The following is a 26,918-nucleotide window of genomic DNA, read 5'->3' as shown; positions in this document are numbered from 1 at the left end:
CCGAGCTCGGAAATAAGGCCGGTCGATCTAATATCAGTAATGGGTTGTATTTGGAGAACTAATTCTTGCGTGCTGTCTACCATGTGCCACCATCATGGCGGCGGCCACGGGTGGAGGAGTGTACGATAGCCTTATCTTGTAAGTTATTCAGTATTGTTACATATCTACTGCCATGCGTGCATAGTTATTAGACTGACTAACGTGTGTTCAGTCTAAATTTCTGGCACATAGTGTTACAGTTTTATTGTGATATGCCGTGGCACCTACACGAGCACTTGCCATGGTGCCGACGTATTACTATTTTATCAGGAAACCAAGTTTTTTTGCGTTAGCTTAAACCATTGGCGTTAGCTTTTATTATTCTGCGGTCCCAAGATTCGATGCTGAAATTACAACTCCTATGCTTCTTGGCGGCTCAGCGCCTGTGTAGCAACAACCTAGACACAGGCACATTTTGCGCTGTTATTTTGCACCGTAAGCACTGGGTGATCGACACCTGCCCAGCCAAGCGCAAGGATTTGTTGTCGTTGGCCGTAGGTGTTCGGGATGTTGTTGTGTATTTTCTAAGTTAATTTTAGATCATTCTGAACAGCACAAGTAGCGTCAGGTGGTCCCGTAATGCCGCATCTATACGACAAGTTGGTCTTGTGAGTAATCTCTCGCATTTCCTTGGGCCTTGAATGCACTTGTGCGGCGTATTTATTTAGTTTATTGGCGGTATGTTTAATTTGGTAACGCTCGATTAGTCCAGTGAAAATGTAGCGGTGATTATGAAGTTCAAGTGCAATAAAAAGGCAGGTATTGACTGCTGTTATCACAATAGGTTTCCTCACGAGATCGTGACGGGATGAGGGGAGGCGTGGCAAAAGTTCTCAATCACATCGTAAATATCGTTTTCGCCCGTTTGACGAACGACTGTCATTTTGGGGATACCTGTCGATTTTGCTTTAGTCCTTCCGTGCCGTTTCGTGTCATTTGATTTCAGGGCATAAAACTAATAAAGCGTTCTTGAAGTTCGTAATTAGGTTGCGCACATTCTTAATCGTATATTTTGTGAGAAGGGTCAGCGCAAACGGGTCGCACAACAGAAATTTGTGCTGTTGTAATGGGCGATTAATTTATTACCGGATGTTGTATAAATGCTACATTTTTTTAGTGCTTTGTTAGCCAGTATTTTTTATGCACTTGTGTTTTGTTTGAAGCTTTCAAGCATGAAAATGCAAACCTGCGGTGGTACATGTGAACAGAATTTGTAGACGGAAAAAAAAAAAAAAACTGGCGTTATAGAAAATTTATCTTTAAAATGAATGACGGCACAGCGCTTGCTCTCATTGTGCAGGCACTGTGCATGCAGCCCTATCTGTGTCCCAACTTGGTGGTGTTACCACTCTCGCGCCACCTTCCAGTTTGGCAAACAGAAGCAGCCAGCAAGTAGCCATGCTGTGCCGCAATCTATGGTGCATGTGCACCTAGTGGTGGTTGGGTCGTCTGCTGCTCCTGTTAGCCTGCTGAAAAATGCCATCCGATTAGCATGCTGACTATGGTGTTGGTGGTGGTGATGACGTTTATTGATGGAAGGACGTAGCCTTGCTTGGTATGCCGGCAATTGCTCCCCCGATCAACACCTTCTTGCCACTATGCGCGGGAAATCGCCAGGAGTCACTGAGGCGTGTGTCTCTTAAAACCCAAGGATCAGACGCAAAATGTCTCTCCTGGTGATCCAATGCCCTATAGGAAAAATATCATCCAAAGAGGCATGCGGAGCAGCTCTCCTTCGAAACGTGTGTCTCTTAAACACCCAAGGATCAGACGCAAAATGTCTCTCCTGGTGATCCAATGCCCTATAGGAAAAATATCATCCAAAGAGGCATGCGGAGCAGCTCTCCTTCGAAGCTCCTTAAACAAAGCTAACCGCTCCGTCGTATGCTCTCGGCAATCCATAAGAAAATGAAATGCACATAAGCATTTAGTTTTATGAATTACTTGCGCCAGTAGGGAGCTCTGCTGCATTATTGCACAAATATTTGCAATATGAAAACTGCTAAACTGTCCCAGAGGTCGGAGAAGCTTATTGCAAAATGACTAAATATGAAAGTGACAAGAGTGGTAAACAGATTGAATCGGCATAGCTGTCACAATTGACAGAAGCTAGGTTGGTGACATTCGTACCTTGAACGTGGCAAAGATTGAAGACACGTTAGAAAATGGAGGAAGGGAAGCTTAAGGGTAACTAGGGTCTAGGCCCACTTGTCACAAGGCCGCTCGTCATAGGCCAACTCATCACAGGTAAACTGGTCAGGAATACCAACTTGTCATAGGGCATTTCGTACGAGGAATTCTCGTGTTACCAAAATATTCGTCACACGGAAAATTCACACTTAGAGCTTGTTTTGAAACGTCAAAGCGACGATTCCGCCTGTTATGTGTTGCCTTTATAAAAAAGGCGAGTGTGCATTAGTTTTTTGGTGGAGGAAAATAGGTTAATATACTGTCTCACCTCATAATTTTATAAAGAAATGAAAATTGCATTCAAATTTCTATTACATGACACGCAGAAAAGTAAATAAAGTGGTACAAATGACACAGTGAACAGGTTGTGCATGAAATGAAAAATGTTTTTTTACTCGCTTTGTACTGTTGTACTATTGTTATGTTGTCCCGCTCACTCCTTGTGCACGCATCGTCAAGACTGGGTTCTGTCGTTCTGCACTACATCAGTATAGAAGTGGATGTTCCAGGAAATATTCCGAAGCGTGTTGACTGGGGCTCCGCTGTCGTGATCAGCCAGGAGTCTTGAGATGCAATCGTTAAAATCTTGGTGTTTGCATGCAAGGTGGGGGAAGGGGTGGGAAAGGGGGGGGGGGGTGCTGTCTAATGTCTAATTGGGCCATCACAAGGCACTGCAGGCCTTGCTCATCCTTCAGGTCCTTCAACCCGAACAGTGCTTCAGCTGCGTTTAGAGGGTTATTAAACACATGCCCTGGTCACATCATCGTGTGGTCACACAGACCTCTCCATTACCCTCCCCAACTCCAGCTGGAACTAAAGTACCATTGTTGATACAACCTCTATACCCAACCTTAACGTCCCTGCAGAATCAGCACTTCAAAGAATTGCAGGTCGCTCCTGACCTCTCCGCTCCCCGCCCCCCTTTCTTAAAAGAAAGAAAAACAGCCCTTCAGGGCGTTATGCATACGTGCAGGTCGCACAGACCACCCCACACCCTCCTAAACAGCTGTAACTCTAGTTTACCCGTGTCCAAACCGGCCTCAGACCCCCTTTCAATGTCAATTTTCCGGTCAGCGCTTCAAGGTTTTTGTTCATGTGGTCGTGGTGCAACGTAATCCCTGTGACGAAAAGGCCCCTTGCCCGAGAGTTCCCCTCTCAAGATGGCATTGTATCAAAAGGCCTGTGTGACGAGTTGGCCTATGACGAGTTCTCCGGTGACAAGCGGGCTCATTCCCGACTAAGCCAGCTGTTGATTGACAACGATACAATGTATGCATTCTGGGATGGAGCAGTAACATTATGCACGACATGGACGTGGCAACAAAAGTAGTGAAACGGTTCTACGCTAAGCTATACACTAGCAACATTAGGTCTGGGGACACTATTGAGCCTACAAGCTTAGCTTGGGAGGTACATCTAATAACTAAGAAGGAAGTAGGAAAGGCACTCGAGAACATGAGGAGAGGAAAAATTGCAGGAGACGACGGAAAAGCTCGAATCACCTAAAGGAGGGTGGAGGTGTAATAGAAAAGCTTGCCAAATTATTTTCAGATTGCCTCAGCACTTTAAGGGTGCCACAAGCCTGAAAATTTGCTAAGGTAATTTTGATTCACAGAAAAAAGATGTCAAAGAGGTTAAAAATTAGACCGATCAGTCCACTTCAGTTGCATGCAAGTTGTTTGCAAAAGTAATAGTTTGCACAGCAACAGCCTAAATTTCTAACAGCCGAGAAAACAGGTTGGATTTAGAAAAGGCAAATTAACAGTTTATTATATCCATGTCATCAGTAAAATAATGAAGAAATGTGGGGAATATATAATAAACCTCTTTACAAGGTATTGTTGACTAAGAATAAGCGTTTGATTCTAGAGACACTGCCGCAGTACTCGAAACACTGAAAGACCAGCGAATAAAGGAGACTTGGACATGACTCGTGGAGGACGTGTACAAGGGATAATCCTTCACAAGCAAAGTGAAAAGTCCCTCGATCTGGAAGGGAGTGAGATAAGGGGGCACTTCCTGGCCAAAATTGTTTACATCCTAGTGTGTGCTATGTCCTAGTGTATACTAGCGTTTTCTTTCTGCAGAGCTTGGCAGGCTATCTTGACTGTAATGCCCTTTAAGAGACAATGAAAACATTTCTAGATTGACCTTGTCAACCCTATATTTACTTCTTAAATGCTTAAAATTGCAAAAGTAAAACCAGAGGGATTATTGTTTATAGGGTAAGGAATCTCAAATGCCAGGAAAAAAATTGGAGTAGCATTTTCTGTTGCTTACTTTCTGGATTTTTCTTTGCTATAATACTAGGCGCATCTACTGAGGGCCTCTTAAAAATACATTTAAGTGCTTTGTGAGGGCTCCCAAGCATTCCTTTGAATAAAAGCCAGGTGAAATACGCGCCCTTGTGCTAAAGTACCAATTTCTCTTTTTCTGGCATGGCTGCTTTATTGAAAATTGTAAGAGTTCCGTAGTTGAACTCTGCCCTTGTGGTTACTTATATTTTTGTCACTACAAGCTTTTTCTGGCGAGAAGAATAGATAGCAATTGGCACAGCTCTTGAAAGGTCTAGCTTGTAATTTTTTTTATATGAGCACTGACATTGCGAGACAAGATGAAAGGGATGCATCAGGTTAATTCCAGCTTTAGTAAAGTTTGTCGCGTGTCTAAGTCTCGTTTTGGAAGTTTGCCAATCCATTGGGTCAGATGTGTTTCAACATGCTTTGTAGTCATTGGCTGGATGTTGTGGTATTTTAAATACGACTTGCCACATGCTGTGATTGCAAGATTGTTATAATGTGAAACGTTGTTCCACCAGTGTAGTTTGTCGTGTGGAATTTCGTGAAGTTTGCAGTGTGTGTCTACCTCTTTGAATAAGCATGTTGTATGAGTTAAGTCCGTTGTACGTGGTGTAAACTTATTTGCGAATTTGCTGTTGCGGTGCCGCGCAGGTGGCAAAACAATCAATTTTTGTTTCTGCGGCAAATCACAAAATGTTTGAACCAGTTGAAGTTTCCTGTGAATGTCACTTGGCAGTGTGCCACAGCAGTGAAAATACCGTAATTTTGCCGCACAAGTGGCACCACAGCAGCGAATTCACAGGTATATTCGCACCTTGTAGAACAGGCTTTATAAATGCTTGGTGCTCACTCAGCATGTTTGCCCTCTGCAGTGCAATACTATGGCTGTGGGACCATTGAAGTCAACTGCTTGTGCAGTAACAGCTGTACTTTTAACTTGTGCAGCTTATGTTCGCACTGTGCTTGCTTTTTTGCATTGAAAACAATTAACAAAAAAACATTTGCAGTCTCAAAAAAAAAAAATTGTAACCATGCTTTTAGAAAACTGGAGTTTCTTCCCTGTCATTACCAGAGCTGTGCTAGCATTTGCCTGCCCCCCCCCCCCCCCCCCCCGTTTGTAGCAGTGGTTGGGCCAACGCCTCCCGAAGCAGTTGCCTTTCAATGAAAGCACAATTTCATAGTGCCCCATATGCTGACATTCTGGGACTTGCGAGGAACGGTAATGATTTGGTCAATTCGTAAGCTCGCTACATAACATTGTCAGTCCTTTTGCATCTTCCCGTTCTAATGACCTCTGATCCTCTTTTTTTGCTGTACATCTTTTGGTGACTTGACTGCTGTGGTGATGCTTTGTTTCTGGAGAACTTTTCTTTACGCTAACACATTGCATGCGTTTTTTTCTTGTTTTCAATTTCAGGTACAGCACACCTGAAAAGTACATCATTGAACCGTCTCAAACATCTGACAAGAGCCTGGTTATTGACAGGGTGTCAAAGGAAATTTCTCTAGCAGGTTTGCCTTTTCCCTATGCCCCTATGTGCTTCCATAGAACTTTGAATTTAAAGTATGCAGTTAAGTGTGTGGTCTCCTGTACCTAGGAACTGCACTAATGCAAATTAGATGAAAGTTCAAATTTGTTAAAATTCATTGAACTTTCTGTTGAGTGAGCCCAGTGTAGTCTTATGAAAGGGAAACAGGACACACACATGCTGTATCCGGTCGTTTTTTCTATCAGTCCATGCCTGTGTTGTGCTGTGCTAATATACAATATGAAATTAGGGGTAATGTTCAAAGCTGTGCTGATAAAATATGAGTAGGCCCTTTTTACAACAAACTTAACAGGTGCTTGAAAAATCTAGTTTGATGGATTGTGCTAAACAACATTCCTTTCCATTTTTGATTGGAAGCAAGCAACATTTTGCTCTCGGCTTATTTCACATTTTCAAGAATTTATGTTAAAGCCTTGCTAGTGCATAATAAATATTTTGGTTCAACTTAATTATGGAAGTACTGGGCCTTCAACTGATTTCTTTAATGTTATGAAACTGCTATCATAAGAAAACAACAAAAAAGAAACCTTAGCATTGCAATGAGTCATTTATGAAAAGTAATTTCGCAGCAGAGTGAGGCAGATTATGGGTTGCTGAGAAGAGCTGCACATTTCGATCCTGGATATATTGAACTCCAAGGGGATAACAAAATAGTTAAATATATAGATAGTTCAAAATATAAAATATGCCTATCTGTAGCGGAAAGCTTTCCGAGATCATGACAAGCGTGATTTGTAACTCAAAGCATGAAACAGTGCAACAACCACCACACCTTATTTGGCAGGAATAATGTCTATGAGCTTGCCTTGCTGCATCTTCTGTTTCATGAGTTTATCAAACTGTCTTCAAGCTTATTGACACTGTCCAAATCAAATCCCGGCGGTGTTCATTGCACCACAACAGCGGTGAATCATGCTGCACGCTAATGCAAGGTCAGCTGCACTAGGTGATTAAGAATGCCGTAAGGGTCACTAGTAGGGTCCACTTCTTGCATCCACGATCCTTGCATCATTGCAATCTGCCACAACCTGCATGTTGTCGTTTGCATTTATGAACGCGCGTGCTATCGTGCCACCCATTATGGTGCATGGCAATGCTCGCAGCTCCCCTAATTCACTGTCGAGGCACTGAACGCCTTCATCTTCGGTGTCTGCCCACCTCTTGTCTGGAGCCACCACGAAGCCGCTCTGCGGAACCAGTTGCGGGAACTTGCACATGACACACGCCAGAATAGGTTGGCTGTGTTGACTTTTACATCAGCTTTGTTACACAGTATCAAGCTCAAAAGTTCTGCGAGGAATTTTGATTGCTTCTGCAACTGAAGATTATTATTTTTTTTTTTTTCATTGGCCTCCACCTGTCCCATAATGTCTGCTTTTATTGCTAAATCCGCAAATTCTTCCTTTTTTTTCATCACCATAGCTGCGAAACGTGTACCATGGTGTCACAAATAAACGAGCACACACCATGCCACACCGATGTCCTTGCGCCTGCAGAACTATCGCTGGTCACCACTCAAGCACTCAGAAACCGAGTGCCTCCAGTTGGTTTCCCCTCCTCCTCTATTGCCTTTCTCACCCCGCATTCTCGCTACCGAGTGCCTCCAGTCGGTTTCCCCTTCTCCTCTATTGCCTTTCTCACCCCGCATTCTCGCTACCATGCGGCTATCTCCCATGCTAGCGCAGCAAGCAGATGTTGGATGCCACCAACGTGATGGGATGCCCTCTCCCGCTCACCAAGCATGGCGGAACATGTGGGTGGTCATCGCCGGAATCCCATCAGAAGAAGTGCACTGCAGGGGCATTTGCAGTGCGGCACTATGTATTGAATGTGCTCTTGAATGAAAGTTTGTTACACGAGTACGACAGCGCTATACTTTAGCAGGGGATTTCCAAGGGGATGTTTGGACTGTTTGATACATGCAACAATTCGATATGTCCAGGATTGACTGTAGTTACCAGTACAGGTCACAGTGCACTCTCTGTTGCACTTGATTACGTGCTGTTCAAAAGTTTGGCTTTGTTTTAAGCATGCCTTCTGTATAATGAAGCCTGTGTTTTCTTAGAACCTAATGCATTATTAACATGGTGATGCAGTTGATCAAGATTCATGGTCCAAATTGTGGGCTGAACTTATGCTGGTTTTCTTTCTAAATGTCTGATTTGAAGTTGTTTTTGGTTTGAGTAGCTTCGAAAGAAACAAATTAATGGGTGGAGCAGTTGGTTAATGGAGAAAATTTTACAGCTTGCATGTGTAAGAAAACTGCTGATTATACTGATTACACTTGCCAGCACCTTGTGCGATTGTTGTACAGTGCAAATGCAGCCATATGTGTTCTCTTCCCCCCAACAGTAAAGCCTGACATCCCTCCACATGCAGTGAGCAGGGTTATCTATGGCATCGTTGGCATTGTCCATCTTCTTGCAGGTATATATGTCTAATTCAGCTTTCTTTTTTTTTTACTTTTTTTAGTAATGAATGCAGTTGTTAAAACAGTAAATGGCTTTGTTCTTCTCTTATCAACTTTCATTCCAGTTCACTTTCATTTGTGGTTGCTCTGCTTCACCTTCAGTATTTTAATGTTCTTACCCCTTCCAGGTCCTTACTTGATTGTGGTTGTTGAGCGCAGAAGGGTGGGCGATATCAACGGCCAAGTGATATGGCGGATCAAAGCAACAGAAGCCTACTCCTACACAAGGACTTCACTGCACCTCACAGAGCAGCAGGCATGAAATCCCTCTAAGCATCATGATGGCTTGTTTTTTCTTTAGCTGCGCTTAGCTGCATGCAAGAAGTGGCTTTCAAATAGCTGAACAATATGCATGGGAAAGATGCGGCAGGAATGTTAGGGAAGTGTGGACCAGTGTTGATGTAAATATTGAGCCTATTGTTGACTGCCACATTTTTCAAAGCATCAATAGCATGTTCATCATGTTGCATGTCATGTTTAGTAGCTTGCAGACCCGAGATTCCGGGGTAAAATTGGTAGTTGCTGTGGGTTATAGTATGTTGAAGGAGTGTAAAATGTGGAAAAAAAAAACAGCAGGGTGTATTTTGCATTTGAAAGCTCGGACCAGTCTTGCAGCATCCAGAGTGCTATAATGTCGAGGACTTAGGTCATCTGCAAAAAAATATGTAGGTAGTGGGAGGGAGAGGGGCATTATTGCTGTCAAACGAGGAATGTTGCATTATTTTATAAAACTAGACTTCCACGGTAATATTTAATTTTTAACTGGGAAAGGCAAGCCAAACGGAGGAGGGCCTTGGAGAAATGTATGAATTGTCACCTGTTGCTCTAAATCTGTTTTTGGCATAAATCCGGGTGTTGAATTCCTGCACCTTTTGTACTAAGTGCTGAAGCTGCAGATTCTTGTTGGCAGTAACACTATTGCTACAAAGCATATGAATGCCTCATGTTTGGATACAAATTATTTGTTGCCTTCATTGAGGGGGTATTCAGGAAGCTTGATGGGGAGATTTATTTTATTTATTTATTTAGAAAAAACCTTACAGGCTCCAGGTGGAGCATAAGGTAAGGGGGGCTACACAAAGGGAAGGCACTTGAGGTCATATAGCCAACACACGGGAAAATGAAATATACACAAGAATATAAGAACATCATTATACATTCATTAAAAAAAATACCCTGAAAAATTTTATTTATTTAGAAAAAAACCATGTCAGGGATACAACTATGTCGAGAACATTTACACTACTTGCAATTTGCGGACAGTGTCCTCTCATTCAGTGAGTCCGGTGAAGACCTGCAAAGAATGCTTCAGTCCCCTTCAAATGTTCAAATGGTTCAAATGAGTTCTGTGTGCTCTCCCTTGCCTGGTCAGGCTTCAGTGCTGAGCTAGTTGGTTGGGCTAGTAGTAATTGCTATCTGAAACCTCAGACTGAGTTTGTTAATGTTATACATTTGTGTCATCGTTTTCTTCTGTTTTTTCTCCTCCTGCAGAACCAGTACAACAAGATGTACACTGCCATGGTGCAAGCAGTGCTGAGCACGCCCAACTTCTACTACTCCACTACTTATGATTTGAGCCACACTCTCCAGAAACTGTTCAACACAACACCAGACTTCGTTCAAATGGGACTCATGGAGAGAGTGAGTGCATTTTTTTCGACTGTTAAGAGCTCTGCACATGTAAGATGGGCCTTAGCCTGACCTATTTTAGAAACATATAAGGGGAGACATTAGAAGGGGCGACGTTAAAAAGGGAAGGTCACAAAATGCGGTTTTAGCAGAGTGCATGTCTTGTGGCATTTGTCAACAGGCGGATCAGAGGTTTGTCTGGAACCACCACTTGATGAGTGAGCTGAGCAACCAAGTTGAGGTGGGTTACATTTATGGTAGTACAAGTGGTGTCAAAACATTTCTGACAGGCTAATATGTTCTCTTTTTTTCTTTTTTTATTGCAGCTTCGGAAGTTCTGTCTGCCAATAATTCATGGATGTATCCTTTTGCTTTATTTTAACGAAGAAATGCATCTGTTGTTTTGGGCGCTGCAAACAAAAGCGTGCGCAAACGTGTGCTGAAACTAGAACGGCATAATAGAACATGGCGCTTATAAGTTGTACTTTCCCTTCGATGCTTGTAGGTTCCTCTTCATTTCCTTGAGGTTGGCTGCACGAGAAAAATATTGTGGCTCACTTTATGGGTGGCTTAATTTTAATATTTGGATTAATTTTAGACCACCTGGGAGCCAAAATTTATAACGGAGTTCCAACTGGTGTGGCAAAAACATTTTGAACTGTTCATCCACACACATCCCTAGCCTTTAAAACAAGAATTGCCATTGTGGATAATAGGCTTCAGATGCAGTTGGCTATTTATTGTTTGTAAAGTTTTGTTGGGATCAGTTTAGCCTATATGTACAGGTAGGATCCTTCATTTTGGGGCAAAATTTTAAACTGTGTAACAATTCTCCCCCAAACAACATTTATAAAAATTGTTTGGGTTAAATTTTACCTCTCATCAGAAATTTCCCATCCACAAACATATTTGTGATTGCTAACTGGGGTTGTTGTCTGAAACAAAATTCTTTCTGGCGAAGCAAAATTGTGCCCAACGATGAAGCTGTGCAGAAAGCCAAATCAAGACCAGAAACGTCACCGTAGGGATTCATTTGGCCATTTCGAATTCTTCATTGAAATGGTAGACTACAACAACTTGGTTCAGAGTGAGTTTTGGTTGTGCCATTTTACAAGAAATGACCGATCACGGGTACATGACTTGGAGGGAAGAAGTACTACTACACATTCTCCCTCTAGCCTGAGTGGTATTTTTCTTCACTGCAAATTGACTTGTCTTTGAGTTGTAACATGGCAAAGGTTACTTCTCGTGTAATAAGTGTGCAGATATTGCTTATTGTAAGTTTGACAGCACACTGTAGGTATTTTTGGGTTGTACGTCACCAGTGTTTGAGGTCACACTTAAGAAGCTCTCATGAAGCACCTTGAAAGCAAACTTAGTCTCAAAAGCAGGTTACACTTAGTAATAACAAAACAGCAAAACAGCAATGGGAATTAGGAATCAAGCTTGTGTGTAGGAGATGTTCTAGTTCAAATTAAGTGAAAGAGGTGGGGTTGCGCAGGTAGTGTAATGCAGTTGAAGGGAAACAGGTGGACCATCTGTTTAACGAAACGGTTCATAAGGGATGGCAAACAAAACAAGGGAAGACCAAAGGTTTATAGACAGATGAACCAAGAAAATTCCGGCACAGATAGAAGCAGCTGGAAATCTTTGCGTGAGGCTTGTGTCCTGCAGTGGACGCAAACAAGCTGTTGATTGATTAATTACCAGTGTTAAAGCTTTTGACACCCTAAAAAATACTAATGGTATTGAGTGGTGTTTTCTTGTTTATGAAAGTAAATTTGAAATTTTTGATAAATGTTGATAAAATCCTAGTTCTTCCTGATCAGCAACTTTCAATTTACTGCCCTGTTTTTACCCCCAAATTTCAGGAATAGATAAAAACTGGGCCATACGCAGAGGTTGTAATTCGCTTACAGTACTTAACTACTGTATGTAATTTGTGAATTGCTGAATTGCAGGCATTATCTTTCAGTCAACTAAATTGAAATTTTTTTCTATTTGACAGGTATTTTTGCAGCTTCTCTAATGGCTTTTGGAAGTAATGTAGCATTTCAATGCCAGTTGGGACATGGTTAGAAGAACAAGAACCATCCAAGCAAGTCTTATATTCGTGGAGGAGGTAGACAGGATGAAGACATGTCTAGCAGTGGATTATTAGGCCGCATTATTTGTGCATTGGGTTGAGAAGTGGTCAAATTGCGATGGGTGTTTGCAGCACGCTTTCGAACATTAAATGACAGCCTGTGTTTGTTGGTGCGCGTTAAAGATCCCCAGGTGGTCAAAATTAATCCGGAGCCCTCCACTACGGCGCGCCTCATCGCCTGCGTTGCGTCGGCGCGTTAAACCCTACAATAAATCAATCAATCAGCCTGTGTTTGTTATCCCTGACACTGCACCAGTTGTGTACATCAAGCCTTGTGCCATCAACGGTCATGGGTTCACGTTTGCACTGATTTCTCGTCGGAGCTGCTACAGAGCGGGAACGCGCATGTTCATGAGGGGCTTGGACAGCGAAGGCCATGCGGCCAATTTTGTTGAAACGGAGCAGATCATTGAAGGCGACTTTGCGCGGAGCTCCTTTGTTCAGGTAGGCAGCCTGTCGGGCACTCGCCATGGTTTTTCTTTAAGCCTTGTGAATTTTAAGATCACCACTTCATCTCTAGTGACCCTCCTCAACATACTTTTGCACCATTTCTTTTCTTTCTTTTTTTGTTACCCCTTGTTCTTCCGGGGAATTCATCTCACCAACTACATTTGGTAGCTGCCTGCAGGTCTAAATTTTAGTGCGTTTAGTGTATAGCTGTGCATTTGGAGATTGACCTCTCAGCATGAAACCAAGCACACCTTGGGAGGTGTGGTTATGTGCTGAGACAATAGAGAACAATTACTTTGTGCATCCTGCTAGAACCTTAAACTTTGCCCTTCATGCACATTCATGGCAAATGGGACACGAACAGCATGATTTCTTTCCACATAAATTAAGTCATTACGTGGGGCTCAATTTACAGTAGCAAAGTCTGGTAATGGGACTCGCCAAATATCCTAGAAGCACATTATAACCACAGACCACATTCATGTCTCGATGTTTGCATTTTATTGGTCCATGATTGTACATGGTGGGTTCAAGATTAAGACGCGTTCCAGCCTACCTTTAAGAGGGGAGGGTTGAAGTGCTGTCTGTTTTGACTGTTCAGAGTTCAAGCCAAGTCCAAGATTAGAATTGGAGAGTGGGGCCTTGTCTTTTAAGAGGGAAGAGTGCCAGTAAATACCTCCAATCACAGAGAAAGAAGTATTTCAGGAGGAGAAACTGCTGCGCTGGGACAGCACGGGCGGGCGGTGCGTTAATGTCACTGTGCGGCGAGGAGCAAATGCAGCTTGCGGAGCAGCGCAACAGATGGCGCGTCAACCGCGTTGCCATATTTTGCACGCTCTTCTATGGACGCGACGAACAAAAATTGTAGTGTCACAGAATATATTGTAAAGATTGCCAGATTTCTTTCTGTAAAATAAATAATTACAAGTGCTGGACATTTTTGCAGCAGTTATTAACAAATACTGCCCTATTTACATGCCGTACCGCGCTCGAAACGAAGTACTAGAAGGAATCCCGGAGCAGACGACGACTGCCGACACCGCCTCCTCGCCACGAGATGTTCACTCTCGCCGCTCTCGCCTCTGGCGGGCGTCTGCCCATTGCGGCAGCCGCCTATGCGCCGACTGACCTTGAACCGGCGAAGCTCTTCGGAAAGCGCGCTGCGCGGATTTTCCCTTTGGCGCCTCGCGACAGAGGGCGCGTCGGTGCCGTGCCTAGCGCAGTGACTTTATCGCGGCGCCGGAGCAAGCCCTGTTGCGCCTCCTGAATAATTCTTGCTCCGTGCCTCCAATTTGAAGATGGAGACAGCCAGGGTCGTCTTTGGGACGGGCACGGCAAATAAAACAAAATTTGTGCAAGTTTTACGTTAACCTATGGGAGGTTGAAGTGGAAATGCAGTTGTGTACACTGTAGCAGCTTTGTGGGATGGGCTTAGGCCACTGTAATCAAATGGTTGTAACCGTAAAAAGCACTTTCTTTCACAGTACTACTAAAAAACACTGCTAACCATGGATACATGCTTTTTCAGAAAAACTGCATGTTGCATAGCTAAGATCGTGCGTGTAAATGCATCGTTTCACCTTCAACCATGCTTCGCCTCACTTGTCCCGCTGCCGCGGAACATTGTTAACGCAAAGCTTTACTAATCTCGTCGAGACGTTGCGCCGTCGCCGAGGATTTGACCTTCATTTGGCCGCAGCATGTTGATCCACTACGTAAAACGCTAACATTTTAATCATTCTTTCCTGCTTATATTTTCATTAGTTCTATTTTTTAGACTTCTTTGTAATTTTTGAGGCCACATAGTGCCTCCTCATTTGCTTTAATGCCAGGAAGATGGTTTGGCTCTGCTAGATGAAGTTATTTCCTGTCACTAGGACCTATTGTCCTGTTGCAATCCTTCCAGTGCCTTGGAAATCTGATAGGGTCAGTTGACTGCATCACATTTGTGGGTGAAAAAAATTGGTGCAGCTTGCACTACTGGTGCAAGGCTGGAGAAACAGCAGAGCTGGTGGCCCCTCTCCCTTCTTCGGAGACCCGGCTGTTGCACCTCACATGGATTTCAGAACTTGCCGCTGAATGTTGTCCATAACAGGCAGGCCCAGATCGTTTCGTCCGCAGGCTTTCACATCTCTCCCAAAGTGTAACGCGTTAGCACGCGCTAGAACCGGCAGCGACTAGCTTTGCGAACTTGGCATCTGTAGCGCGGGCTGTTCTGTGCTTCCCACTTGAGGCACGAACACACGTGAACTGGTGAGGACAAAAGCATGCAAGAGATTACGCTATGAATGTTAGGCAGAGTGTTCTCGAAGGTCGAGCGGTGCCGGCATACATGACGACGTCATAGCTAGGCAAGGCTTGGCTCCGCCTACATGGCAAAGCAAAAACATGCTGGGCGCCTCATGCCGGAGAAGCTTTTTTTATTTTTCCTTCTTCTTTTCTTTTCTTTTCCTTTTTCTTCTTCTTCTTTCGAATGACAACGCACCAAGCCCAATCTTGAACAGCTCTGCTGTTAAAAATAATGTAGGCACTGCACTATCACATTCACCAAAGTGAGGCATAATTACAAACAGAATCTGGTGTCTTTGGCAGCCACGGTAAAGGGGCATCTCTTGCGGGGCTCAGCTGGTAGCGCCAAGTTGCTCCAAATTAGAGATCAGAGACATTGAAAGGGCCCCGCTGTGAATCAAGGGACCTGCTTCGCATAGGGGAAGCGGGATGTGGAATATAGAAGGTGTGTTGGCCAAGTGCATGACCTATTTGCTATGCTGGCTTGGTTTTTGTGGGCAGCAAGGACTTTACACTTCCCTAGCAATAAATGATCAAATGTTAGACCCTGACCGCAAATCCTTGAAGCTGATGTAGACGCAGTGTTATTGTTCAATTTCCATGCCTTGTGGTGATAGTTTTCTCTTCTCGTTTTCAGACTCGGGGTTCGATACCCTTGTTTTGGTCGCAGCTGCCCAACTTGCGGTACAAGCCGCCACCGACTCTGACTGCCGGGTACAATCATGTGGGTGCTCCTATTGTTCTTTGCCCCATTTTACTGGCACCATATGTGGGACATCATGCAGTGACCGCCTTTAACATGGCTTTCTGACTTTCCAGCTTGAAGCATTCCAGAAGCACTTTGACAATCAGATTTATACCTATGGGAACCAAGTGATAGTCAACCTGGTAAGCGCAACAAAGGTCCTACATTGATCTCTGGGCACCCTGATGCTGCAGTGTGCAGGATGCTCGGATACACCATGCCACAGCAGGGAAACTTAGCTCAAAGAAAAAATTGCACTTGTAGCCGCCGGTTATCCTTTTTTTTTTTCAAGTAATGAGCAGCGTTTGTGACTGATATGTATAAGCTACCAATGTATTGTAAATCATGCGAAAAGTCCGTTTTCAGCACTGATCTGTTGATTTTTGTTCTTTCCATATTGGCAGCATTGTCTCATCATAGCAGCACTGCGAATGACTGCATGTGCTTCAGCTTGTTGGTTTTTAAGTATACAGGTACCTGTGCATGGCTACACCAGGTACAGGTCACAATTTTTGACAGGCCATTCATGTTAGCTTTAAATACCGTCATTTGTCTTATCTTAACTTTCTTTCGTTTGCTCAGATTGACCAGAAGGGTCCTGAAAAGGCCTTGGGAAGGCAGCTGCAAGAAGTTGTAAACCTCGCCAACAACCCCAAGATCAAGTGGGTCAACAAAATTTACTTTTGGCATTCTTACTTTTAGTGTGCCAATCTGTTTGTTTCTCATAATATGGTTGTGCCAGATGTGGGATCAACTATACGGGGTTTCCTCACATTAAAGGGGCCATGACAACAAAATACAACTGTGTTTACCTAATTTGAAAGAGGCTTCAGTACCTTACTCAGCTCAATTCCAGCCACAAAAGGTGTTTTTTAACCGAAAAAATGCAAGAAGTATTGAAAAACTTTTAAACTTCATGCTACAGCGAGTGTTATGGGCAGGAGTAACGTCATATGAGCCAGCACTAAGAACAATTTTTAATGTTCTAACAGCACGTTAGTGATGCAATCGAACAGAACTAAAGGCCCCACTACAAGCTTCCAGTCACGTGTCTGAACGACGGCTTCGGTCGACGGCTGCCAGTGCACGAACAAGATTCTGTGATGTCATAGAAAAGTTGCCGGAAAGTGGCTAGCGAGTCGCAACTGCTTTACATGTTTTCTTTAATACCTCCATTACTTGTTCGAAGTTTGCAATAAATTGTTGTCATTGTTATCAGGACAAAGCTGTCTTTCTAATGAGCCATACTTGTATTTTGTTTCATGGCCCCTTTGAGCAGCAGGTCTTTGGTCATAGCGTGTGTGTTTTGTTTGAGTGTAAAATTTGTCATAGATGCATTCGCATCAAGTACTTAGTACAGTAGCAGGTGTGCAAAGACAAACCAGACAAACCATGGTAGATGAAGCGATTGTTTAATAAGCAACCATGTCAGCACAAACTTCATGATATAACCGAGTCTCTGGTTCTTTGTTTTCAGAGGTGGGAGAGTATGGTGCAGTGTACCACTCAGGGCGGAAACGTGGGCTAGTCAGAATATGTTTATCTTCTGCGGCGTAAAACGACGAAACACAACGATTAGGAATTTGATGCCACAAACATTGTGTTCTTTCTTTTTATGCTGGTGCAAGATGAACAGTGGGCCACTCCCTATCACCTAGAGTTCTTTGACATGGACTGAAATGTCGTACACATGGCATTCCTGTGCTGGCACATACTTGCACATGTAACAACACTGGCGTAAGAACCATAAATACATGACCTGCTGTGCAAAGTAGTGTCCAGCGTATTTTGTGATCCGGAAAACTTGTTTCCATTTCAAGGGCTATATTTATGCTCAGAACTGTCGGAGAATCTGCTGGGAATTTGTCCAAAGAAAATGTGGGGTTGTATGTTTGTTGTACTTATATCCTAAAGTTGTGATGTACAACAGCCATGATCATAAGTTTACGAACCAGGTAAATGGCAATTTTAGGTTATTTCTCTTCCTATAGCAGCCCGACAAATTGTCGAATGCATGCGAGATGTTGTATAGGTACTGAACTAATGAAAACTACCGCACATAGTACTCTTGGCTGTCGTGCGGCAGAGAAGTAACTTGGAACTGCTGCTTTCATGGTCCATAAACTTCTGCTCGTGGGTGTACGTTGCCAGCCCATCAGGAATGCTGTTTTTCTAGGTAGCAAAGTCTTGACATTTTATTTGAGAATTTCTGAAGCAGAGGATAGCTGTACATGATTGCAATGGTGGGGTATCCATGCGTGCAAAGTGTGCAACCATCCAAGAACTCGCACCTTGTCCTCGGGCTTCTATTGTGTGGCAGTGTTTGCGTTGAGGTAATAGCAGTTGTGAGTTAGGGCATAGGAAATTGGGATCATCTCTTGTAGAAGCAACTGAGGCCACCAGCGTGTATTGCAGACCATTTTTAGTGTGACTGCTGCTTCTGTTTTTACATGTGGCCTTGTATTTCAAATGAACAGTAACACCCGGGTGTTGTGGCAGGTATGAGGCCTTTGACTTCCACCACGAGTGCAGGAAGATGCAGTGGGATCGCCTCTCCATCCTCATGGATAGGATCGCCCAAGATCAAGATGCATTTGGGTGAGGGTACACTTACCTTACTAGCTAAAAGCTATGGCTTTCTCATCGTCAATCTAATTGACTAGGAATGACCTTGCATCCTTTTTTTTTGTTGTTGTTAGCCAGAGGGGAGTCAGTGCTTTCATTTTTTCTCTAACCTGGTAAAGGAACATAAAAGACTGTTCTAAGGGACTGCATGCTATGGGTCGATATTACTACACACCTTTGGAAGAGCACTGAGCAATGCACAATGCTGCAGATGTCTGCAGGAGCCCAGCTGTAACATAGCTGCAATCACTGCAGGTACTTCATGATGCTTTATGATCGCTCTGTGCCCTCTCTACAAACTGGGGTGTTCCGGACCAACTGCATTGACTGCTTGGACAGGACCAATGTTGTGCAGTCTCTTCTTGCAAGGCGCAGCCTGGAACAACAGCTTCTGGTAGGCTTGTCTTTACTCTGAATGCAAGGTGAACTTGGGGTGCTGCTGCTGTCTGCAGTGAGAGCTCTCATGGTGCTAGAAGAAGGCTGTGGCGATGTTAGAACTCAGTTATGCTGCATAAGATTTTACTTATGGAGGGAAAGTTGTTGGTTTTAGCTTGTCTTGGAAAGCTTTTTTTTCACCACAAGTAAGGGTTTATTATAGAGGGTGGTGGGGGGAAGGCAAGGGGGAAAGTACATCTCTCCCCAATTTGAGCTCGAGGCTGGAAAGAATTCACAGTTAAGATTGGGAGAGAGACAATGCTGGTCGATTGTCTAGAAATGCTTTAAAATTGAGCAATTTTTTAATTTATTTCGAAAGAAAATTTTTTATCTCCTCATCCTTCACCCTTCTACAGGGATTTCTGTGGACGCCACATTTAAGCATAGTAAAATGTAAATCATCGAGCACTCTTTCAAACAATCTAGTCAGTGTACACAGAAATTCTTCTGAATGCAAACTTTTACTACCAATGATTAAATAAAGCCCAAGTACAGTTGAATCCTGATTTTATGACTCATACTTTGGCAATTTTTAAAATTTTTTACAAATTTTGATTCCCTGAAAGTTGACCATTGGGTTTAATGTGTTTGTATTTTTTATCTTTCGAACAAAACTCGCCTTGCTGCTTGATTTTAGGAATGTGGTTTAAAAAAAAAACCTTGCCTAAAGAAAGAGGCACCAAAATTACCAGATAGCTCAAGTTTCTGCTGTACAAGCTTTATAGATACATGTTTTTACAATACCTCCTAAGAAATAATAGTAGTCTACTTACAACATTCTTTCAGATAAAAAAAAAAAGTTTGCCCTTACGGTGCCTGTGTCAGGCAGTGAAGCAGGGTCACGATTTCAGCCCGTGCACGTTTTTGCTGGTCTCTTTGGAGAAAACTGCCCCTTTTGTTTTTTGCACCACTTCTCAAGCAATGAATGCTCGACAACTGTTGTAAAAACCTCAGTGACCAATGCTTCATTATTGCCCAGCACAGGGCTCCCCGAGAGGCATGCAAGAAAGGGCTCATGATTAAAAATGAAAACTGGCAAGGAACAGCTGGGCCAGTTTATTTTGCTTGCTGTGCCCTAACACACATCTCATGATTCAATGTCATTTTTTGACTTGGAACTGAAGCCCTGGTTGCAGAGATAAGCTATGGGCATGCTAGAATCGACAGAGGCTTTTTCTGAAGAGTGATCGCCTGACAAAGGAAGCCAAAGAAATTGCAACATGGTGGCACTGTTTTCACTGGGGGGAAACAAAGCCAAAACTGTTGGAAACTTTGAGAGAATAGTCCTTCGTAATTTGTACTGTCACTGCACCTTCATAAATACCCACAAATAAAAGCCCCTTAGGGGCTTCATGCACCATATATACTAGTTGTAAGGCTATTGAAACGCACGTGTCTGGCATTCGCTTCAGCGGCAATAGGTGTTGTTTGGAAATCCCTTCGTCGTAATTTGCCATATTTTCACGCGTATAACCCGCACCAAAAATGAGAAAATTTCAGTGGCAAAGTAGGGGCGCGGATAATACGCGGGGTTTTTCCTTTAGTGCAGCTTCACGGCAATGTTTGTTGTGCCGTGAAACTCCTACGCAGTAACACTGACTCATCCGTGGCAGCGATTAAGCCTTCTGACTAAGCCTTCCATGGCACCGAAGATGACCTTGTGTGCAAGAGTGAGGAGTGCGGCTCAAGTGATACCTCTAGCAAGAACAGTGACACGGAATTGTGAATTTCGCCTTGCAGTCAGTGCATTCTGCTTGCTAAATATACGCTTTTTCTGTCTACACGTGTGATGTGTTGCTTGAGCAGTAGCTTTGGTGCAGCCTTTCCTGCATCAAATGTGCGGGCAATACAAGAGGATTTTTTTTTTTTTTTCCCTTTCCGGTGGCCTGAAAGTGGGCGTGCGGATTATATTCAGGGGCGGGTTATATGCGCGAAAATACAGTATGGTGGGTACTAAAGGGCCGCAATTACCGTAATGTTAGTGCAACTGTTACACCTAACTTGTTACCTGTACACACCTGTTACCTGTTACCTGTACAACAGATGGGCCACCGCCCTGTTAAAATGAGCACTATCCCAAGCATGTGAAGCGGCAGCGTCCACTGCACTACGAGTAACGCTGTGGGGGGGGGGGGGGGGGAAGGAAAAAAATAAGGGCAATTTTGGTATACAACAGCATCCTTAATAACGCACCGTCTTAACAAAAGTCTTGCAAGAGGAGGTTCCTTGAACTGTGCCCTATTGGACCTCTTGTGCTGAGATGCTTCAGGACCTCTTTAACGAGTGAGGAGTAGTTTATTCACTTGATTTTGAATGTGTGCCGATGCCTGACACATGCAATTGGGATTTAAGCAGCACAAAGAGGAAGTTGCTACAAAAGTAACATCTGAGGTATTATCACTGAGCTTCTCACGAAGCTATGCCGTTTGCAAAAGAATGACCAGAGCTTGTGCATGACATTATTAGCCTTGCCTGCTTATAGCGTTGTAAGTGGTCTTGTTATTATGGAATATTGGCAAGCATGTGTTTTCAGGAGGTGCTGTTGTTGTTCAGAAAGCTTCAACAGAAGTGCTATGTCTGTACAAGGTGAAACTAATGCGCCATGTGTTAAGGGCTCAAACTCGGGTGCTTATTTAGCGTGTTTACGTTATCCATGTATGGATTCATCCTGGTAGCTTTTATTTTAGGACTGTGATATCTGGCTAAACACTCTCTTCTTTTTCTTAGCGCACAGGTGTTCTGATGCCCGGGGAGACCATAAAACAGCACCCAGTTTTTGAGGCCCTGTACAAGAATGGTAATGAAATGAACTCGCTGGAAATCAGAGTCACTGAGGCCTTCCTGCATTAGTGATGATATTGTATTGTGTTGGTATTGCAGTTTGGGCAGACAATGGGGACTTCTGCAGCATCCAGTATGCAGGCACTGGTGCCCTCAAGACTGACTACACGAGGCAAGTACAGTTACACTAGGTCACTGTTCACATTCTCTGCATGTCTTTGGAAGGCTTCATGCAAACTCAAACCTGGTGCAGTGGCTCTGCTATCCTATTGCTGTGCGCAAGATGCAGTCTGAAGTTCTTGACTTTGGTACGAATATTTCACACGAAATTCAACAACTCTAGTGCGCTGAGGTGGCAGTTTCTTGCAAGCCAAAGATAAATTGCCAATTTCAGCAATGGTGCTTACTCAATGCATAGCTTATCAACCACTTGTCGCTCTGCATCTAAATTGATTCCACACTGTTGTCACATCCAAAATGCCAAAGCTGAAGTTCAGTTTCAAGCACGAATGTAAACCTGTATTCCCACTCCTGCCTAAGGCCTGGCACTCAGGTTGGCAGTATTCAATAAATAAATAAATAATAAAAGTTCCACAAGGATAAAAAATAGGTGACTTTTCTGTGCTGAGGGCAGCTTTGGTTATCTTTAAAGGGGTACTGACACCAATTTTCGGCGTTAATATTATTGTACAGTTTGCTTCCTTTGCTCAACAGAATAGGCTGAAATATGAGTGACGTGTGGCACGAAGAACATACTTAACATACTTTAATTGGATCTCACTTATCGCGCTGATGGAACAGCACGCAGAGCAGCACTCAGCAAATGGACATCAGCGTGACATCATTCCGTGGTAGCCAAAAGAAGTGGTGCGGACAGCGCTCGTCAAAAACTTGTGACGTCACTTCATGCGCGCAGCCCCGCGAGCGGCGACCGGGCACCGGCGTATTCAGAAACAGGTGCATGTAGCCAAGACCGCTGCCAAGAAAGGCACTGTTGACAAAAATAAAGTTCCACACATGGGAAAGGATGCCATAATATAGCCCGGAGTTGCAATAGAAGTTGCCATCAGGACTTCTATTGAAAGCGGTCATCAAATTTCCGCTGCAATGTTAGGCCTAGCACCTTCAGGCAGCTCATTCCATTCCATTCTTTCCTCCATGGCGCAGTCGAAACAACGCCCCCACCAGCCTCCGCAGTGTTTTGACGTCTGCACAAAGCGGTGAGGTCATGCCAGACTTCCGTCATATGCGCCTTTTGGGCTAAAAGCGCGGGAAGTTGAAACAAACGATTTTCAGGCCGTTAAATGCAATTATCACGCGCTGAAGTATTTAAAGTTCTGTGTCGGGTTCGCCAAACCATTAAGCATCGATAAAAGGAATAAAAATGGATCAGAAAGTTTCCGTGTCAGTACTCCTTTAAGATACCAGGCCTAGTTGTTGAGTATGTGCGAGACTTCAGCTGAGGAGGACACAAGCACCGTAGTTGTTTACAACACCAGAGATGTTTCAACAGAGTAAGGAACATAATGGACTGACCGCCTATTACAATGGTGTTGCAAGTAAGGCTCTTACTTCTTGCTTGCTTTTGTTAGAGACATTGCTTCCAAGGTAAAATTTCTTCGGTGGTAAATCGGGTGAGGAAACTTCACTGCATCTAAATCTAATACTGGACGTATTTTTTGCTTTTTCATGTCGTATCTACATTTGTATGGTAAAAGTGCTTGTGGTAGTAGGTACGTCTCGCCTGATGTAGTAGCTGCTTTACGTCTCGCTCACTGCTTCTGTTCCCAGGACTGGAAAGCGCACCATGCTTGGGGCACTGAGGGATGGCTACAACTCTGCCGTTCGGTATCTCAAGAACAACTTCCACGATGGATTCAGACAGGCAAGTTGCAGCTCGTGTTTGCGCACCAGCGACCCTTCTGTGGGGTGGCCAGCAGTGCTTAGTGCACTCTGTTGCACACCGCGTTTCCTTCCATTGCAGGATGCCATTGATCTGTTCCTAGGCAACTACAGGGTTCGAGAAGGCGAAGGGGCATCTGTGTCGTGCCCACTGACAGTCCGCAGAGACAAGAAGTATTGGGTGGTAAGTGGCATACACGTGCCGTCAAAGTCCCTAGCTGTCCAAATAAACTTCCAGGAGGGCCATCAGACCCTTAGGGAGAATATTGGGTGCACTTCAGAGCTGCTTGGACGTTTCAGGGACATTCAGTGTTTGCAGTTTCCATTACGTGTTTGATAACACAGATTGTTGCCTCTGTTATTTGTGTGGAATAGCATTTGCACACAAATGCAATTCCACAATTCTACAGCTGAGTGCAGCTAGGAATCAGATCTGGGATTTGAAACTGTTTAGGTGCAGCCTACTCGAATGTGGCAAAATGAGGTTGGATGGATGACTCCTGTTTAAAGAGGCAGACAACCGATTTTTGTGGAGTGCATGCCATCTAGCCCATGTGAAAGCCAGCGTTTTCTTTACTGGGTTAAAGGTGAGGAATTTCTAAATAAGCAGGCGGAAATAATTTTAATTTTGCACCAAAATTTCTGAAGTCTTGAAAGGTGGCGGCACGTAGTGTTTAAACGTTGACACTACGTTACGTGTCCAAACAACTCCGTCAATTTCAACGAGTGATTAAAAAAACCACATAAAGAAAATGGGAAAGGTTGCCCATTATTGTTGTTTTAGTTGGGGACAAGTCTTTAAATACCCCCTTTAATCTCGCGCAGTTAAAAGTGTGTTGCCGCACTGCTCACTGTCACGGTCATGGTTGCCAGCATTCCTTTTGGCAGTACACGTATGGGTGGTAGACCTAAAAATTTAGATTCCAAAGTTATAGGGCGCTATCAGCAAAACCATTTCGGGTTGAAGTGTTTTAAGTGATGCTCTTTCATTTGGGATAGAGAAAATATACTCGACCAAAATTGGTTGTGTGTCCCTTTAAGGCAGCTGCCACTTAGTCTTTCAGTCTGCCCTGACAGTTTTTAGTGCAGTATTGACTGTGTGTGAAGCAATGTTCCAGTAATGGCTCCTTTTCTTCTTTCCTTCCACAGCTTCCAAGCTTCCTTCTCCTGGCACTTGCTTGTTGCTTTATGTGTCTGCTGATTCCATCAGGTGAGAGAACCAAGTCTGAAATTAATGCCAGTGGGGTTCTGCCAAGGGAACTTCATGTAGCTTTGGTAAAACTAAAAACTGAAATGAAAACATTGGACAGTTTTTGCACTGTTCAGGCAGTATGACACAATATTGGAAGATCATAGCTGTTGTCTAACGTGGTGTTCCTTTTGGCCTTAAGCATATGTATCTATGTGCAACCCCTTACACATACACACAATGATCTGTGCTTATGCTAGTTCGGCTCCGCATTATCCCAAAGTATGGCGGAAGGAAGCACGGACACACGCCGAGTTTTATGAGTAGCCGACTCTTGCTTCCAGCCTTAATGGGGATATTTCTAGACCCTCCAAAGTTTGCTCGTGGAACTGAAGCCCCAAAGTTTCAGCCGTGAGTGATCACAAGAAGCAATGTCTGCATTGTGCAAGTGAAAATATGCACAGAGATTTTTTTTCGTGCTCCTCTTTAAGGTTTACTGTTGTTTCCATGACTTTCCAGGATTTTCAATTTTGCCCCTGCTGGTTGTAATAATGTGTAGTTCCTGTGGTAGCGTTCTGGCTTTTTTGTGTGTATGTGTGTTGAATTTTTAAAAATTAAATAGCGCATTTCAGGAGTAAAATAGCTTAGCTGCTATAATGTTTGGCCATATTTCTCTACTTTTGTTTTTGTTCTTTGCTTGTAAAACTGCGGCACAAAATTTTGGGTGGTGTAAATAACCCTGCCCCATATGGTGCATAGTAACTGTTCATAATTGCAGAGCAATGACTAATGTCGACTTAAAAGTAATTGATGCATTGAGCTAGTGGGCTTTAATCTTGTGTGTTTATCTCACTTTGATTGGTAGAGCTAAATGCGACACTCTTGTTCACTGAAGGTCTGTTGGACTAAAGGGCCGCGGTGTCCAGTTTGCATGGATTCATTCAGCAAATGGTCCTTTATATATTTACTGCTGTATTGATTACTGTGGCATTCCATAACCATTGCTCAGACAAAGCTCTTTGGGACAGCTACCAAGAGCGTCCTGCTAAGCCCGAGATTGTGCATGTTTGTAGTCTATGTAAACAAGCTGAACAAAAATTTATTTTTCAAAGAGTCAGAAGTTGCAAGTTTTTGTGTGGCCTAAACCTGGGAATGTGCCGACTGCAGTGGTGACACGTGTATGTTTCTCGCTTTCTCTCTGTTTTCCAGTGTACACCATGGAGACCTTCATGTACTTTTTGTTTTGGTTGACAATGACTGTCCTGACGGTTATGGCCATAGTGTTCTATGGAAGTGAATTTGTGGACTTTCCCAAGCTGCGTGACCTTAGGCCTAGAAGAAGGTTAGACTAGCCTGCTTGGCTTGCATGTGCCTGTCCGAATGCCGCCTCCCACCCTCTTTTGTAGGAGCCCTGTGGTTGGCCCATACGAGTGCACTCCAATGCGGGCTGTGCGTAGTACTCTTTGGTGTCATGAATAGGCAATATGCAAATCCTTCCAACTTGTTACTTGTTATCTAATGCAGCACTCATGTTCAAGACTTCCTAGCATGTATGGAGCTAAATAAAAAGATATTATGCCTAACATTACTCATTTGAGGATTGCATTTTGCCTGGACTGGGACAAAAGCGTGGTCTTTTTGGTCTGCTCTGTGGCGGAATTCTCGCCAGAGTGTTTAGCATGGCTTAGTTGACCGCTGTAGGGACATAAAATCTGCATGGGTTGGCAATGGATTGCGACAGCACAACTAAAACTTCAGTGGGCATACTTTCAAAGAGGTGCTGAGGAGAGTTTGGAGAAATTACATTTCTCACTGCCCTCTGTAGACAGGCACCTGGGTTGCTTTTGCACCCTTTGTTTGTGACGTCCAAATTACTTTTGAAGTGCAAGGGAAACACCATGTGCGTTCATTGGCCTGTAAATGGAGAACACAATGTGGCATATTTGGTGCGGATTCTGCTGTCGATTGGTTTTTAGGCGTTGGTTCACCGATGCGAGGGAATATTGAAAAACAGCTTTGAACACGCTGAAATTTTGATTTCCACTTGCATGCACATGGAAGCACTGCTTCTGGAATACTACAAATGAATAATTTACAGAGTTAGCAAGATGTTTCAGTGTTAAAGGCCAACGGCAGTAAAAATTTCACCTTCATGAAATTACTGTTTATGTATAGCCT

At 43.6% G+C, this 26,918-nt stretch overlaps 1 protein-coding gene across 2 annotated transcripts; it reads left to right on the top strand.

Moving 5' to 3' along the window:
• Window positions 1-26,328, top strand: Sac1 (phosphatidylinositol-3-phosphatase SAC1). 2 transcript variants are annotated; one of them, XM_077687266.1, is made up of 19 exons: window positions 1-138; window positions 5,947-6,041; window positions 8,432-8,506; window positions 8,678-8,805; window positions 10,041-10,190; window positions 10,360-10,419; window positions 10,505-10,538; window positions 12,581-12,768; window positions 15,701-15,787; window positions 15,883-15,951; window positions 16,391-16,470; window positions 18,308-18,406; window positions 18,689-18,827; window positions 21,596-21,665; window positions 21,749-21,821; window positions 23,441-23,534; window positions 23,634-23,735; window positions 24,701-24,761; window positions 25,950-26,328. In XM_077687266.1, exons 1-19 carry the CDS (start codon window positions 95-97, stop codon window positions 26,090-26,092), a joined length of 1,791 nt encoding a protein of 596 aa, XP_077543392.1. In that variant the 5' UTR covers window positions 1-94; the 3' UTR covers window positions 26,093-26,328. The 2 variants fall into 2 exon arrangements, with proteins under 2 accessions (XP_077543392.1, XP_077543393.1); XM_077687267.1 differs by lacking the exon at window positions 1-138 and adding an exon at window positions 241-647.
• Window positions 26,329-26,918: the final 590 nt, after the last annotated feature.

The sequence above is a fragment of the Haemaphysalis longicornis genome, unplaced genomic scaffold, assembly GCF_048455015.1.
Source record: "Haemaphysalis longicornis isolate Haplotype H1 unplaced genomic scaffold, Haemaphysalis longicornis Haplotype H1 scaffold_1, whole genome shotgun sequence".
NCBI lineage: Eukaryota > Metazoa > Arthropoda > Arachnida > Ixodida > Ixodidae > Haemaphysalis > Haemaphysalis longicornis.
This window is presented reverse-complemented; position numbering and strand designations above follow the sequence as displayed.